The sequence below is a fragment of the Hyperolius riggenbachi genome, chromosome 1 (assembly GCF_040937935.1).
Source record: "Hyperolius riggenbachi isolate aHypRig1 chromosome 1, aHypRig1.pri, whole genome shotgun sequence".
NCBI classification, from domain to species: Eukaryota; Metazoa; Chordata; class Amphibia; order Anura; family Hyperoliidae; genus Hyperolius; species Hyperolius riggenbachi.
In genome coordinates this window covers 549542850-549559340 of record NC_090646.1, presented here as the reverse complement: position 1 = coordinate 549559340, position 16491 = coordinate 549542850, and the positions used below count along the sequence as shown (strand labels likewise).

At 42.6% G+C, this 16491-nt stretch overlaps 1 protein-coding gene across 2 annotated transcripts in view; it reads right to left on the bottom strand.

Annotated features, from left to right (window-relative positions):
- MCC (MCC regulator of WNT signaling pathway) overlaps nt 1-16491 on the bottom strand; it is a 476123-nt gene that overhangs the window by 364761 nt on the left and 94871 nt on the right. For both annotated transcript variants that reach the window (XM_068247285.1, XM_068247291.1), the window contains exons 2-3: nt 9368-9606; nt 5510-5718 (exon numbers count right to left, since the gene is read on the bottom strand). In XM_068247285.1, coding sequence (XP_068103386.1) covers nt 5510-5718; nt 9368-9606 — 448 coding nt within the window. The remainder of the gene's footprint in view (nt 1-5509; nt 5719-9367; nt 9607-16491) is intronic.

The window sequence follows — 16491 nt, the reverse complement described above, 5'->3', positions numbered from 1 at the left end:
TATGTACGGTAAGTAGAGCAAGTATTTATCCATTTATACATGTGTTTTTTTCTGAGATAGTATGGATGACAGCTCCTCTTTAAGAAGGCAAAACTCTGTTTTGTCATAATTAAGAATTTGTCTTTTTTAAGAAGAGTGGCTGCAGAAGGATTTTATTGCTTTTTCCTGGAGATGAGCTTTATGCACCTTTTTGCCTTTTCCAACTTAAGCAATTTATATCTGCTTATTCCTAACTTGGAATGCTGGCACCTGCAATTTGAAGCTGCAGTCCTTAGAGAATAACAGATGAACTTTGACTTGATAGAAGCACCCAAAATGAAATTCTACTTCCAGATGGATGTAAGGGGAAAACCAACAAAGGCGGCCATATTGGCTGATTAAAAAACCGGGTCCAATTCCCATCAGTACCGGTTTTTGTTAATCTTAGCTACACCAGCCACTTCCTCCTGTTCAGAACTGGGGAGGAATACATTCTTATTCATGGCAACAGAGAAACTTTTTCACTCAACATAATAATGGAATTTCCCAGTTCTGGCACGCTCCCTCTTAATTCATGTGAAGTGCGATTTTAGAGATAGCTCCACTGCAATCACCTTTTTTTCCTTCTCCAGCTCAAGCAGACAATTACTATCCTTTCATTCTTACTTAGGATTTCTGGCACTTATCATTTAAAGCTGCAGTCCTCAGGGAATTTCACTCCATATAAGTCTCCCAAAATAAGACGCTACTCCCAGCTCAATGTTCATTATAATTTAAATATGCTCTAATAGACGGAAACGTACACTGCAGGAAATTACTGCTATCATTTAAACAAATCGGTTTCTCTACAAAAAAAAAGTGTGGAATTTCAATTCAGTTTTTCAAATCAGAACATGAAAATGGAAATTCCTTAAAACCTAAAGATCGGACATAATTAAGTGTGCAATAACGTGGCGTTATTACACAGCTCAATCAGGACTCAATAGCCCTCAGCCACAGATTAACATTTCAAGAAAGACATTTATTTAAAATAGAAATCCCGTATGAATTCCATGTCATACAGTGACATTCAGTTTGTACACAAAAGGCCCATAATGCTTTAACAGTCAGACAGGGATGTAAAGTCCTCACCCTCTTCAAGCTCAGAGTATTTTATCTCCCATGTCCTCCCCACCTGAATAATTCAGTTTTTGTCATGCATATATTAGACAAGAAAATCCAAATCACTTATCGCAATCTACTTCAGAGCCTACAAAACCCCTCAATATACGGTAGATCCATAAGCAAAACACAAAACTGTAATGTTATGGGCAGCAGGGTGGTGTAGTTAGCTCTCTCACCTTGCAGCGCTGGGTCCCCTGTTCTATCCCCAGCCAGGGCACTATCTGCACGGAGTTTGTATGTTCTACCCGTGTCTGTGTGGGTTTCCTCCAGATACTCTGGTTTTCCCCAACATCCCAAAAACATACAGATAAGTTAATTGGCTTCCCCCTAAATTGGCCCTCTGCTACAATATATACATAACACAATACATACAAACAAACATGACTGTGGTAAGGATTAGATTGTGAGCCCCTCTGAGGGACAGTTAAAGAGAATCTGCACTGTCCGATTTGTACAATAAAAAAAAAACATACCAACCGAGTCACTGTGATCTCCTGGGTCCCCTATTTGCCGTTCCCGCCGCAATCCTGGCTTTTAAATCGCCAGTTTTAGGCAGTGTTTACAAACAAAAAACAAGACCACTAACCAGGGTGGTGTGTGTGTGTGCGTGTGTGCGTGCGATCTCATGTTACAGTATACTACAAGTTTTTATTACATAGTGAATTATCTGCACTCCAGTCTGGGATTAGTCACAGTTTCTCTGCATGTGACAGGCAGCAGCTCCCTCCCCCTCACAAACTGTCTGTGAGTAATACACAAAGCACACAAACAGAGCCTGGAGGGAGAGTGCAGGGGGTGTGCATAACTTCTCCCTATCACAGCAGCAGCAGTGCATTCCTCTCTGGGTCGACAAAGCTTGACAAAGAAAAGAAGATTTGATATATTTTGTTACACAGTCTCTTTAATTGGCAAGACAACATACTCTGTACAGTCCTGTGGAAGATGTTGGCGCTATAGAAATACTAAATAATAATAATGTTATGATGCCAATCATTTTCTATTTTACCCAATTTCCTGATGTAGGCACTAGGCAGCATAATGAATTCCATTTGTTCATAAACAGTTACCACCAGGTTAGCTCTATGCACTGTAAGGATTTTTAGCAAACATTTCAGTTCCTACCTAATTCTCATGCACAAACCCAAATACCAGCCATTTCAGAGGAATGTTAGCCTATTCTTTTGTAACAAGCTTCAAAGTGGTGCTAAAGTTGAAAAGCAAATATCAAAAAATTTGGGTTAGGCTTTTTTTTTAAGTGAAAGCTAGGAGGCATTTTGGTCTATTGGATAAGGGGGAAAGGTATTGGGTGAGGGTTAACAATACTTGAAGTTAGGGCTTAGCATAGTATTTGGGGACGGACGGAGGGGGTTAGGAGGTTGGGGTTTGCCACAGGGGAGGGAGGGAGGGAGGAAGGTTAGCATTAGACATCAATGAAGTGAATTGGCGTAGGTGATTGATTAGAGAGAATCACATTTTAGGGAACGGGGAGAGCTTCAATAAATTAAATTTGGTTAATGTAAAAACGGCAAAGAAAGGAGGTTAGTTGGGCAATATCTGATAGCATTTGCAATGTGGCCGCTACCAGAAAACATACATATGCAAAAACCTTACAACGCCAATACGCAAAAACTCCAAATGGAAAGAAAAAAACAAAGAATGAAAGAAACCACCACATACAGGGGTTGCCTATTGTGGTGTCAGGTATGCAATAGGAGAAACACAGTTATCCTGCTCTGTGTAGTCAATTTCTCATGCCGGAATATAACCTGGAAGTGCCGTGTGCACAAAAATATACCGTTACTATACAGAGTCCCATTGCTATACAGAGCTCTGTTGCTATACAGAGTACTGTTAAAGGGAACCTAAACTGAGAAGGATATGGATTTTTACTTTTAAAATACCAGTTGCCTGACTCTCCTGCTGATCCTGTGTCTCTTAATACTTTTAGCCACAGCCCCTCAACAAGCATGCAGATCAGGTGCTCTGACTGAAGTCAGACTGGATTAGCTGCATGCTTGTTTCAGGTCTGTGATTCAGCCACTACTAGAGTCAAAGAGATCAGCAGGACTGCCAGGCAACTGGCATTGTTTAAAAGGAAACATCCATATTCCTCTCAGTTAAAGTTCCCTTTAAATACATGCAAGGAAAGTATATCTGAACCTCCAGTGTCCTTTAAACTAAAAAACAAAGAAAATTAAATGAAATCACTTTACAAAATAGCTTGTGTGGCAATAATATACAGTCCAGCAATTTCTTAATGAAAGTAGTATTACATTTCAAAGCACCCATGAAATCATTTAAGATTAGCAGCCACTGACTGCAAATGTCAGTACATGCCTGCATTTACATTTTGCTGGTTTCTCTCATCCTTCTTGGCTTTGCCTGTATCCTTTCACAGAGGGAAAACACTTTGTAGTGCATCGGGGAAGCTACACTGGGCAGCAGAGAGTGTAGACCGCGCTGAGCAGCCTGTCAATCACTTGCCGTCAGTCTCAGAGGTGAGGAGATGAGAAAGGATGGGGTATTCAGCAGCAGTGTGGATAGCCCACAGATTAGGCTTCACATCTGTCTGATCTTACTGGAGGCCGATCATATCTCACTGGGAATTTTCTGTGCAACATTTTTGTGTGCTGAAGTGTGGGTAAGCTGGATCAGCATATCGCCTAGTAGCAAAATATTTGTGAGCAGGAATTTACAACACTTTAAAGTGGACATGAACAAAGCAAACTGAGGAAGTCGTAACACTGTATTATCAGTAGCCTTATCCATTGTTGAGGACTGTTATATAAAATGTGGTCCCATCATTGCAGGGAGTGTGTAAGATTCTGGCAATGCTGGCCACACCCCCTCCCTAATGAGACCACACTCAGGATGTGATCAGAGGTGCTGTGCTTGTAGTTCTACTTCCCAGAAACGCAGCCAGAAATGGCTGACCGTCATTGCACAAAACAAGGTCATTCACCCTTCCAGCAATAAGCTTCACCCTTGACATCAAAGCTTCTACTGGCCACAAAGGATTTAACATTGGACAGTTAAACAACAGGGGCTGCCAGGTGACTCAGGGCTTGACTCAGGGCTTGACTCAAGTCAGACCTTTTGTACTGCACAGTTCGAGGATCCAGGGGTGATTTCAAAGCTTACATACAGATTCAAATGTTCACAGAAAAATAGGATTAGTCTAGCCACAAAAAATAACTAGTCTCCTGCAAAAATGGACTTACGTTTCTGATAGCGAATTTTTGCACTAAACACACAGCAATTTCTAGAGTGATTTCAGGGAATATGATTTTGGTCCCTGCATTTCCTGAATAAAATCCCTCTGAAAATAAGGGCTGTAGAGTTGGTTCAGAGGTTTCATAAACGGTGGAGTTGGATGATTTTTGTACCAACTCCACAGCCCTGGTAGGAGTCAAAGCAATTTTTGGGTGCCTAAAGTCAGAGGCGGTGGTTTTATAAACCGAGTCGGAGACTGATGATTTGTGTTCAAACTCCAAAGTGCTGCCGTAAACGCTACAGGCACCACCACTGCAAATCTCAATCGCTCCTGTGGAATCTCTGCAATAGGCTTACATTAGCCTAGAACTTTGGGAATTGCTGGCGATTCCTCAAACGCAGACATCGCGGCTGAAACCAATGTATTGCGCTGCGGGCCTCCAACAGATTTCTTAAACTCCACAATAACCACCAAATACGCTTTTTTTGATTTTGTATCCATAGAATTGCAGCGCAAATGAGGAGGTAAAAACCATGTCTGTTACAACACAATGCAGTGTGTAGTGTGAAAGTTCTCATATTATATGGGTTAATTGAGCAGATAACAAAAATAATACATTCACAATTTAATTTCTTAGACAGTACAGTGTCCATCAAAGATGGCAAACTGCACCCATCTGTATATAGAATATCTATTGACAGATGCCGCTACTTAAACATTACCAGATTTCACCTTCAGCACACCACACAAGCCATCATTTGCAGCAAGGATAAAAGATATGATCGGATATGTTCTACCGCACAGAACATCTTTCCAACAAAAGGGATACAGAATCAGCACCATCAACACTAACACGCATTTAGCCTAAAAAAAAAAACCAACACATCGGGTCTCCTCCAATAACAGAAACATAAATAAAGATTCCATGGAAATTCCGTAAAGCTGTGAGAAAATAAAAACACTGAAGAACAGGTAGGACCCTGAAGGCAACGGGCAGCATGAAAACTTTCAGATGTAACCAGCATTTTGTATTTGAAGTTCTAGCACATATGAGGTTTGCTTTAAATACACATGAGCATCTAGACATACTATAATAAACCATATAGAATACCAGAACCAACAGAAGATTAGCATCACCCAGGTGTAACTTACTGTATTTGCAAGCTCCAGGTAGCTTCCCCCTACATTGTTGCTGAGACAGGAGCTTTGGGAAAGTAGTCTTTGTAGAGCTGCTTGTGTGGTAGCTTTACCTCCAAATTCCAAAAATTTCTGCATAATGGAATGGTTCTGTGGGTCAGGGCTCTGAAGGTCTCGTGCTCCTGAATCATACTCCCAGCTCTCTCTGGCTCCAGATAAGGCACCTGCATGACACAGCGCACAACCAAAAGAAGACAGTTAAGTAACTGCTATTATTTGAAAGGAAACCAGACATTTAATGTAGCAGCTTTTAAACTTACCTGGGGCTTCCTCCAGCCCCATGCCGGCCGTGGACTCCATGGCCGCCCTTCTTGGCCTCTACGTTCCTTCGCTGTATCCCCTTGGTATAGCTCCCAGGTGTGCTTCACGGCGCATGTGCGGTCCGGCCATGTGCCCCTGTCGTGCTCCATGGCCCACGCAAGTCTGCACAGGCGCAGAGCGCTCCCGGAGATGAGGGGGCGAAAGTGGCACACGCGCGACTGGGCCTCACATGTGTGGTAAAGTACAACTGACTGTGACAGGGGAATATACCGGGGGACACATCGGAGGAGCTGAGGGGCCCAGGTGGATGGCGATTGAGCCCACAGCAAGCATGGGGATGGAGGTAGCCCAAGGTAAGTATAAAAGCTGCTATATTAAATGGCTCAGATACACTTTACAAAGACTAGCAATGGGTTCACCACAGATTCAGTGTCACAGACAGTGACTGCATGTACTATACCAACCAGCCAAAAATAATAATTTGCAATTGTTAGTAATAAAATAAAATCGCTACAAAAATTCCAGGATTTGCTGCTGAAATTGCTTTTGAAAATTCTAGCAGAAACGCTCAGCGATTGCGACTAGGATCAATGATCTATACTGAGCCCCAGGCCCAAAGCACTTTTTACATGACTGGAGATGGGATACTAATTAAGGGCAATGGTACAAGACCGAACAGAGGCGCCAAAAGTATAAAAGCAGTGTTTAAAACGTTAAAAATTGCTTTGGAGGCAGTGGTGGACTTACCTCCCTCAAGCAGCCTCCACCAGTTTGCCGGAAAATCCTGGCAATATGAAAGGAAGGGAGGGGTACCTCCAATAAGTGTAAAATGGTTTATATTTGTCATCATGCAGCTGGAAAAGGGCTGCTATTTATCATTATAATTTAGAAAATAGATTTTTTTTTAACCGGTCTATGTGCCTTTCCTTATCTCAAAATACAAATAACAGAAACTTCCAATTTCAGATAAGACAAGGGCACTATGACCAAAAGATAATTGAATCCGGAGCAGTGCTTTTCAGCGCTGCTAGATTTGGGCGCAGCCAGCGCCGCCATAGACTAATGGGAATCAGTCTATAGCGGCGCTCAGTAAGTAACGTCGGCTCCATCAGAAGACGGAGCCGAAGTTGATTAAAAACAGAATAATTCGGCTTCCAGCAATCGCTGGAAGCCGAATTATTTCATTCCCCCACTATCCATGGCGGCATCAGCCTTATAGCGCTGTATCCTGCAGGGCTGTGGAGTCAGTCCAAAATTCCACCGACTCAGACTCCGACTCCACGACTCCGACTCCTCTAATTTGCATATTACAATTTTGTTGATTAAAAGTATGTAACATGAAATTCGTCTCTTAACTGCCAACGCTTAGGAATTTTACAAGACAACTGAAGTGAGAAGGATATGTAGACTACTATATTTATTCCCTTTAGACTAAAACTAGTCCTTGGTAAGAGTACTTGTAAAAGGTACAACCGGAACAAAGAACATCTATCAAGTGTGGGTGCATGTAAGAATGATGTGCAGGTACTCTGCAGGGGAATGATGAGATTGTAAACAGACAACACCTCTGTGTTCAATGTGCACGGCATTCTCAGTGGATTCCCTGCAGCTCTGTGGGGAGTGCATATGTATAGTACTACTGTGTAACAAAGTAAACCTGAGACAGATGAAATTAAAGTTTTATACATACCTGGGGCTTCCTCCAGCCGCCTTCAGGATAATCAGTCCCTCGTTGTCCTCCTCCACCACCTGGATCTTCTGCTATGAGTCCAGGTACTTGAACCAGTCGGGTGTAGTGCGCATGAACACACTCCGCCGTGAGCGTACTACACCTGTGCAGCACTATTGCGCAGGTGCAGAATGTTCCTGGCTGTGGGAGCGGGGTGCGGCCGGACAGCGCTGACTGGCTGAATTACCAGGACTCATAGCAGAAGATCCGGGTGGTGGAGGACAGTGAGGGACTGATTAGCCTGAAGGGGGCTGGAGGAAGCCCCAGGTATGTATAAAACTTTACTTTTCATCAGTCTCAGTTACCCTTTAATTTGTAGTCACCAAACCAAATTTTAATAACATATCAAATTATTTTATTTCATCAGCAAAGGGAGTGCATACATTTGCATAAATCAGCATCAATGCAGAATTATTTCCATCTTGTTGACCATCTCTATTAGTCACATAGCTACACATCAGGCTTTATTCTTACAGCATAGATGTTATTTAGTATATATAAGAGATTCCTGTGTACACATCATATATACAGTCACAATCAGATATGTATATCTGACCTTAAAAATACAGGGACTGCTTTATTGAAGCAGCACAAGTAACTAATTTTGATTGGTTTATTTCATTTTTGTAGACTAAGCACAGCTATTACTGTATATATACATTATTTTTAATGACTATTATCTGAGAAATAGAACATTTTATCATATTTTCTATTTTAATTACAGTTACAAATTCATTAGGAGTCGGTGCATTTTTTCCCGACTCCGACTCCAGGCACCCAAAATTGCCCGACTCCACGACTCCGACTCCACAGCCCTGGTATCCTGCGCCCAAGTCTACCGGTGCCGATTTCAAATGTACTCATTGAATCCCCCCCATGATGAATTTATACAGTTATGTAAGCATGTTATCTAGGTGAGGTTTGCTATGGGAGGGACAGTACAATCTGTCAAATAAGCAGTAAATTAACATGGTCACTTTTGGCATTACAGAGAAAACAGTAATGATGGAAACCAGCAGAAATTGTCTTTTTTCTTATCACATTTCTGTTAAATCCGACAGCGAACATTAAAAACAACAGGATAGCTACGCTAAATATATAATTTGTAATTGGAGGATTTAGTTTCATTTTTTTCTGTAAATACATAGTTTTATCCCACTTCTCTTCTTCCATTAGGCTTGTATTCTGGGTTTGTTAGTGCAGAAACACAAAGGCACTTATTCGATTCTCCAAAGTTTTTTTCCTAGGTGATATCGTCATATTTTATCAATAAAATGCTTTTTTAAGTCAGCATCAAGCAAGAAAATACTCAGAATAAATTTTGACATTACTTCTTCACCTTTCTTTTTGTACTTTTCAATTGCAAAGTGTTGAAAAGTTATTTTAAACAGAAGATGAAAAATGATCACCTAGGAGATAACGTAGAAATAGTGAATTCAATAATGACTCTCTGGTTATAGTATAATTATATTGTGGATCCCATGAAGAAATCACCTGCAGTCTGAAGACCACATCATTTTCTTCATATTATTCCTATTGAATAAAAAGTATACTGCAGTAATTTGCAGGGTAAGCAAGTAGCAAGTTTAGATTTTTTTTAATGAAGTGCAGATTGGACGTGATTTCAGCCTCTTGATTACAAGGTTTACCACACTAGGGAATTAGAATATTACAAACCAAATGAATAATCACAAGGCAGAGCCCAATTACAAAACTCTGACATCACTGGTAATCGGCTTAAAACCACTGTAGCCACAAGATAAATTGTTCTATATAGAGCAATACCACAAAACGACCTAACCTTCTAGAAGCAGATGACCCACCTAAGCTGTGATCGCTCCCCGTCGGCCAGGAGGTGATGCGGTCACGCAGCTTCTTGTTCTTGCAGGAGTCATCAGACAAATCCACTTCCTCCTTTCTGATTTCACGCACAAGCTGCATACGACACTTGGTGAAATCTTGAAATGAGATCTTGCCGTTCTCGTCGGCCCCAAGCTGATGCATGATTTCAGCCACCGAGTCCTCCATGTTCAGCTGGCGGCAAACCATTAATAAATCATTCCTGGAAAACAGATTAAGCAGGCCATTGTCAGAGTGCCAAACAACTGCTGACCCCATTCAGTGCATGCTTCCATACAAGCCTTCACACACACACAGGCTATTTACATCCTGGAAACCAGAGCTCTGTCCATCAATCTCACAGCTAAAGGAGACAGAAGGCGAGCTACGCAAGACATTATCTAGTGAGGATGTATTACATTACAAGTATTTCACAGCAAACTAATCCTATTTGTTTTGGTTCTCCATGACTTAAAGGACTAATTGGAACCAGAAAGCCCCCTACTAAACACAACCCTAAATATAGTTTTGCCTTCTTAAAAATAAAAAAAACTTACATGCAAATGTTCAGCTTCACATGAGCAGGAAGTTAGTCAGATAATGGATCACATTTCTTTATGTTCCTGAGCAGTCAGATATACAGACAAAGCTGCGGGTGTGCCTACAGCCTATTTATTTTAGGCCCCTTATACACTAGCAGGCTAAACCTGCACTGTGTTACCCTATTTTGCCACAAGGGGCCACAAAAGCAACTAAAGTCTATGGAAACTTTCACACTTACTGCGGTCCCTTGCAGTGGGCTGGAAGTGTCCAATCCAAAGCAAGGGAAACAGTGCTTACCACACAGTGCTTGGGGTAATTGTAGTCTATGGGCGACGCGCATAGTGTAAGTGTCGTGGTACGCATGCGCAGACTGCAGGGAATCCCAGTGATTTACTTCCTGCCCTCCGCATCCTAATGAGGCTTCCGCCAACTCCCCCTGCCAACTCGATCCAGTGCCTGCTAACCCGAACACTCATGGACTATATACATACAATATTTACATTTGCATGCTTGCACAGGCACACTAGCGTCTCTACACTCTGGCTCCGCCAGAAATAGCCAAGCCTCATTGGGTCTACTTAACTGCACAGGCGCAGATGGCTCACGACTATGCAGTAAAGCAGACCCAATTGGGCTCAGCTATTCCCGGCGGAGCCTGAGCGGAGAGCCGCTGAAAAGCGCCAACATTTTTGGAGGAGACAGCGCTGGACCCCCTCTGCTAAGGAGGATGGGGTAAGCCTTCTTAGGACACAGAAGTTTCCCCCTCCTGAGGCAAGTATCCCCAGGGGGACAGCAAGGAAAAAAATACACAGTATAATTTTGAAGGTACTTTTCTACTTTTGGTAATCGGTACTGCTGAAAAGTTGTTTTAAACAGAAGATTAAAATATTATTATCTCCTAGGAAAAAAACTTGGGTGAAAAAGTGAATTGAATAAGGCCCTTTGTGTGTTTATGTCTTTAATCGATTCACTGTAGCCAGCTTTGGTCACATTTTTTGATAATGTTCCATTTATCCTTTATGGCAAAGACAGTTAACTGTAATGATCTGCTCTGCTGTCTGCACAGGCAGACAGCTGTTTGACCATTCTTTAGGTCTGAATGCTAAAGGTCTCTGGAAAAGAGACCTATCTTCACCTTGCAAGTTTCAGAGTTGCTCTACTGGTGAGGAATTTGCATACACTTGTCATGCAAATTGCTTAGCGGTTTCCTCTGATGGCTTGCAGTATAAAAAACATTTTTTTCCCAGAATTCCTTGCTGGTCATGATGGTTTGTTCCTGTTAACTTGCCTGGAGTCTCAGCCCTCTGCTCACTGTTCGCTATTATTGCTATCTTAGAGTAGTTTCCTTGAGTGCTCCTTGCATTCCTGTTTAGTGCAGTCAGGTTTGTGTTATTTGTACTGCCTTTTCTGTCTTGTCCTGTCCTTGCGATTGCTCTGTCGTCAGCGGTTGGCGGTAGTGAATCGTTTTGTCTTTCCGTTGCGATTGTTCTGTTGCCAGCGGTGGTTGACAGAAAATCGTTCCGTTTGTTTGAACCGCACTCGCCCTAGCGTTAGAGGCGGCGGATCTCTTAGTTTAACCTCAGCTGCGGTTGCTGCTGGTTACTCCTTCTGTCTGTCCTGTAATGTGGATCGCACTCGCTCTTGTGAAAGAGCAGTGGATCCTATCTGACTTGTTCCTGTTGTCTGTTTGTCCGGAGCAAACGCTTGCTGTTGCCTGAGGTAAGGCAACCGATTAGCAAGCATTTCTGTTATTTGTTTGTTTGTGTTTCTGTATTTCGTGTTTGTGTTACTTTGGTTAGTTAGGGTGGCACGCTTATCACTGGACGCCTAATGCGCGGTGATCATGTCTTTAACGCGTTCGCTGTTGCGAATGAGTGCGGAGATCGCGTTTAGTTAGCATTTGTTATTTTCCTTGATGTTCTGATTTTGTTATTTGCTGTGTCTTTCTTGCTTCACTTGTGCTCTATCTTGCTCGGTCTTGTGTCACTGTTGGCAATCGCCACTCTTGCGATTGCGTTCCCACTTCCTTTCCGCTGTTGTGTGTTCGCCGTCGCTGGGTGGCGACTAGATTGGTGGACACACATGCAGTTTGTCTCTGTGCTCTCTCTCTTTAAGGGCTATCTTGTCCTGCATTGTTTCAACTCGTACAATTCCCATCTGGCGTCTGTGGCAGTGCAGAGGCGGTGTTCCTCTGCACTCCACAGCTCCATCTGCCGGTAGGAATTCCCCTCTACAGGTGCATTGCACCCAAGCTGGGTTCTATCAAATTACACGCTTGTGGAGGATTTCCGCAGTGTCAGCGCGCGTCCTGTGCGCTGATCACGGAAATAATTCCGCATTCGTTACATTAACCCTTTGCACACTCACATGCACATGCTCATACAACTGCATTCACAGGACTCAATCATCCAGGATCCCCTGCTATCCCTACAGCTAAGTTAAAAGCCGGGGTCTTAGTTACAAAAGAATGCATTCCCTTGCGTCATCACCTACACTGCGCAGAAGTACCCAGGTATTCGTAGGTGTCCTAACTCCGGCCCTGTAACATGCATAATGCAGACATGCAAACATTCATTGCATCAAATCTATCTAAAGATTAGGAGCACATATCCCGCCGTCCTCTCCTGGGACAGATAGTGTATCAGACTAAACTTACAAGGGAGCTAACAAATGATATCCAAGTCCACCATGCACACACCAGCATAAGCTGCGTGCATTCAGACAATGGTCAGCGACAGGGGAAGAGTGCACTGGATTAAACCTTGGTCACAATGGTCAGTAACAAGAAAAAAAAACACATAAATCCAGGAACATCAACTCACATTAAGATATTTAAATAAGTTATTAGGGAGGTGCTAAAGGGGGTAAAGGCCAGGAAAATGGCAAAGACAGGCACCACTGCTATCTCTACAGATAAGTTAAAAGCCAGGGTCTTCGTTACAAACAAATGTATTTTCTTGTGGACGACGCAGGGCAATGCATTCTTTTGCAACTAAGACCCCAGCTTTTACCTGACCCTTGTGGCCAGGGTTTAATTCGGTGCACTCCCTTCCTTCCCTTGTCGTTGAACATGGTCAGTATGCGCACAGCTTATGCTGGTGTGTGCATGGTGGACATGGATATAATTTGTTAGCTCCCTTGTGAGTTTAGTCTGACGCACTAACAAATGATATCTATGCCCACCATGCACACACTAGCATAAGCTGTGTGCATACTGACAATGGTCAGCGACAGGGGAAGGAGGGAGTGCACTGGATTAAACCCTGGCCACAAGGGTCAGTTAAAAGCCGGGGTCTAAGTTGCAAAATAATGCATTCCCTTGCGTAGTCACAAATGTGACGACGCAAGAGAATACTTTCTTTGGTAACTTAGCTGTAGGAATAGCAGCGGTTCCTGGATAATCGTTTCCTTTGAATGCAGTTGCATGAGAACATGTGCATGTGAGTGTGCAAAGGGTTAACTGTCTGCCATTTTGCTGGCCAAACCCCATTCAGCACCTCCCTAATAACTCAGGGGATTTTCAGGGAACAGGGTATAAAATGGAGCAAATCTGGCTGTCGCAATTACTTAAAGACATCTTCAGAGGACAACTGTACACAGGATAGATTCTTAAAAAAAAGAGATGCCCCCCATATGTCTGCCTCACCCATGTTCAATAGCATGTTAATTGAGTCTTTACCCTAGAGTCAATTATTCGGTGTGCATAACTTCTGAATGGAGCAAATTAGAGAAATGCACTGCTAGATTCCACTCTGACATATCGTGACACATTTTCCCCCTTATCTACTATACCTAGGTCTTCAGAGCTTGTTTACCTAATTACACTCAATATGGCAAAAGCATAAAATGCAGCAATTATTGAAACAGGAGAGAAGAGATCCTACAGAACTAAAAAGAGGAGCGAGTATACCCCAACCCCCTATAGCCTTCCCTTATTCCCACAATCCCCCCTCCCCATGTTAATGTTTTGTTTTGCTTTGGCAATGATAAATGTATTTGGTCCTGCCAATAAAGCTTTTTTGGATATGGATTGGTATCCTCCCAGACAGAAGTTGGCTGAGCCCAGCTGGTATCATGTAACCGTGATTTGGGGCTATAGAGAACTGTAGCTTTCTGCATAAAATGTGGATAAAATGCAGTTGTCTAGGCTATATACCAGTTTGGTAATGATGATGTGTCCCGTTAATGTATCACACTGCCATTCCCATCTAAAGTGAAAGCATCTCAGCTAGTTATCCTTCTCAGACTTCTCATAAAACCAGGCATGTCTAGCCTACGAGTTAAAGCAACATTCCCCCCCCCCCCCCCTTCCCCATGCTGTGATTGGCAGCTGTCACTTGGGAAAGTATAACCTTCCCATAACTACCCTGAAAATAAATCCTAGGGTTCACCAAAACACTTTCCATGCTTCGATAAATCCGACATGCACACAGCATAAACCCTTATAATCCCGGTCATCAAGCAACAATCCTGCTGGTTTTTTTTTCTACAAAGGGATGTCCAGGGCTTGGCTTGGTAAGCAAAATGATTATTTTCTCCAAATATTCATAGGCAAGTGTAAAGATCACAATGCTTACCACAAGATACCACAAGTGAAGAGAAACAGTCAGGGTGAAGAAAGTAAACTAGAGAAATGGCTAGCAACATTGGTCATCGGAAAGGAAAGCTGTCACAAGCCTGGGCAATGAAATGTGACTGCATGATAATGGCCAGATCATATCTCCTGTGAGGACTGAATATAAATATGTTCAGCTACAAGAGTAAAATCTGGTGAAAGCAGTGCAATTGGAGCTTCCAAGTTAGAGAAACCGCTCAACACACTAAAGCCTGAAAGCACTCATCACACTAAAGCCTGGTGAATACACATTCAATTTTGATTGGCCAATGACCGACCAATTTAACAATGCCATGTAATATGACAGCTTAACTACACAATCTATTCATAGTATTCAAAATATGTTGCCCCTCCATCTACATGGAGGTGGGTGGTAGAATTGGCCAATCATAACTGAAAACCTTATGCTGGGAATACCCGGTTCGTTTTTTGAGCCATTTAGATGGCTCAATAGCTCATTTCCGACATGTACGATCTCCCGCTCGATCATTTCGCCGCTCGATTTGCGATAGCAGTGAATGGAAAAAGATAACAAAAACAAACAGAAGATAAGAGAATCTACTTCAGAGTCGAGCGGCGAAACGATCGAACAGGAGAATCGAGCGGCAAAAACGAGCCGTGTATGCCCAGCATAAGGCTTACTTTACATTGATGGATCAATAATACAGGAATAGGCGCATACTTTTTAAGCGTTTACCCAGGTGGTATTACAGCGTATTGTTGAAGACCGGGCATCTAGTGTCTGCACGTTTTTGTGCAGTAATGGATACATTTTTTGCGCAGTAAGCAATGCCTGAATGGTACATGCCACACTTCCTTGTGTGTGTAATGGCACATTAATGAGGATTTCACATGAGTATTTTAAAGAGGTTTACACACTTAATTAACATCTTAGTAAACTAGGCCTAAAGGCAAACAAGAAGGCTTGGGAGGTCAAAGCCGTGTGACTAATGTCTTGTTTTACAAGGCAAGTAAAAATACGCACAGAAGTTAACTCAGAAAAGATTATTTTTGTGCACAGTTTTCAGTGCAGAAAATGAAATTCTAAATACGTTTTTCATTATATGCTTGTACTGTCCAGACATGTGACAAGTGTGATTGGCGGCAATGCCTAGTCGCCAACCTTCCAGGCGGCTGCGCTCAGTGAGGGGGACACCAGATCACTGAGAGAAGCCTCAATAGGAGCCTGAGGCTTCCCTCTTTAATAAAACATGTAGCAAAAGGAACTGTCAGCCATGCTATCTCAGAAAAAAAAAAACACATACACTCACTTAAAGGATTATTAGGAACACCTGTTCAATTTCTCATTAATGCTATTATCTAATCAACCAATCACATGGCAGTTGCTTCAATGCATTTAGGGGTGTGGTCAAGACAATCTCCTGAACTCCAAACTGAATGTGAGAATGGGAAAGAAATGTGATTTAAGCAATTCTGAGCATGGCATGGTTGTTGTTACCAGACAGGCCGGTCTGAGTATTTCACAATCTGCTCAGTTACTGGGATTTTCACACACAACCATTTCTAGGGTTTTCAAAGATTGGTGTGAAAAGGGAAAAACATCCGGTATGCGGCAGTCCTGTGGGCGAAAATGCCTTGTTGATGCTAGAGGTCAGAGGAGAATAAGCCGACTGCTTCAAGCTGATACAAGAGCAACGTTGACTGAAATAACCACTCATTACAACCGAGGTCTGCAGCAAAGCATTTGTGAAGCCACAACACGCACAACCTTGAGGCGGATGGGCTACAACAGCAGAAGACCCCACCTGGTACCACTCATCTCCATTACAAATAGGAAAAAGAGGCTACAATTTGCACAAGCTCACCAAAATGGATAGTTTAAGACTGGAAAAATGTTGCCTGGTCTGATGAGTCTCGATAGAGTTAGAATTTGGTGTAAACAGAATGAGAACATGGATCCATCATGCCTTGTTACCACTGTGCAGGCTG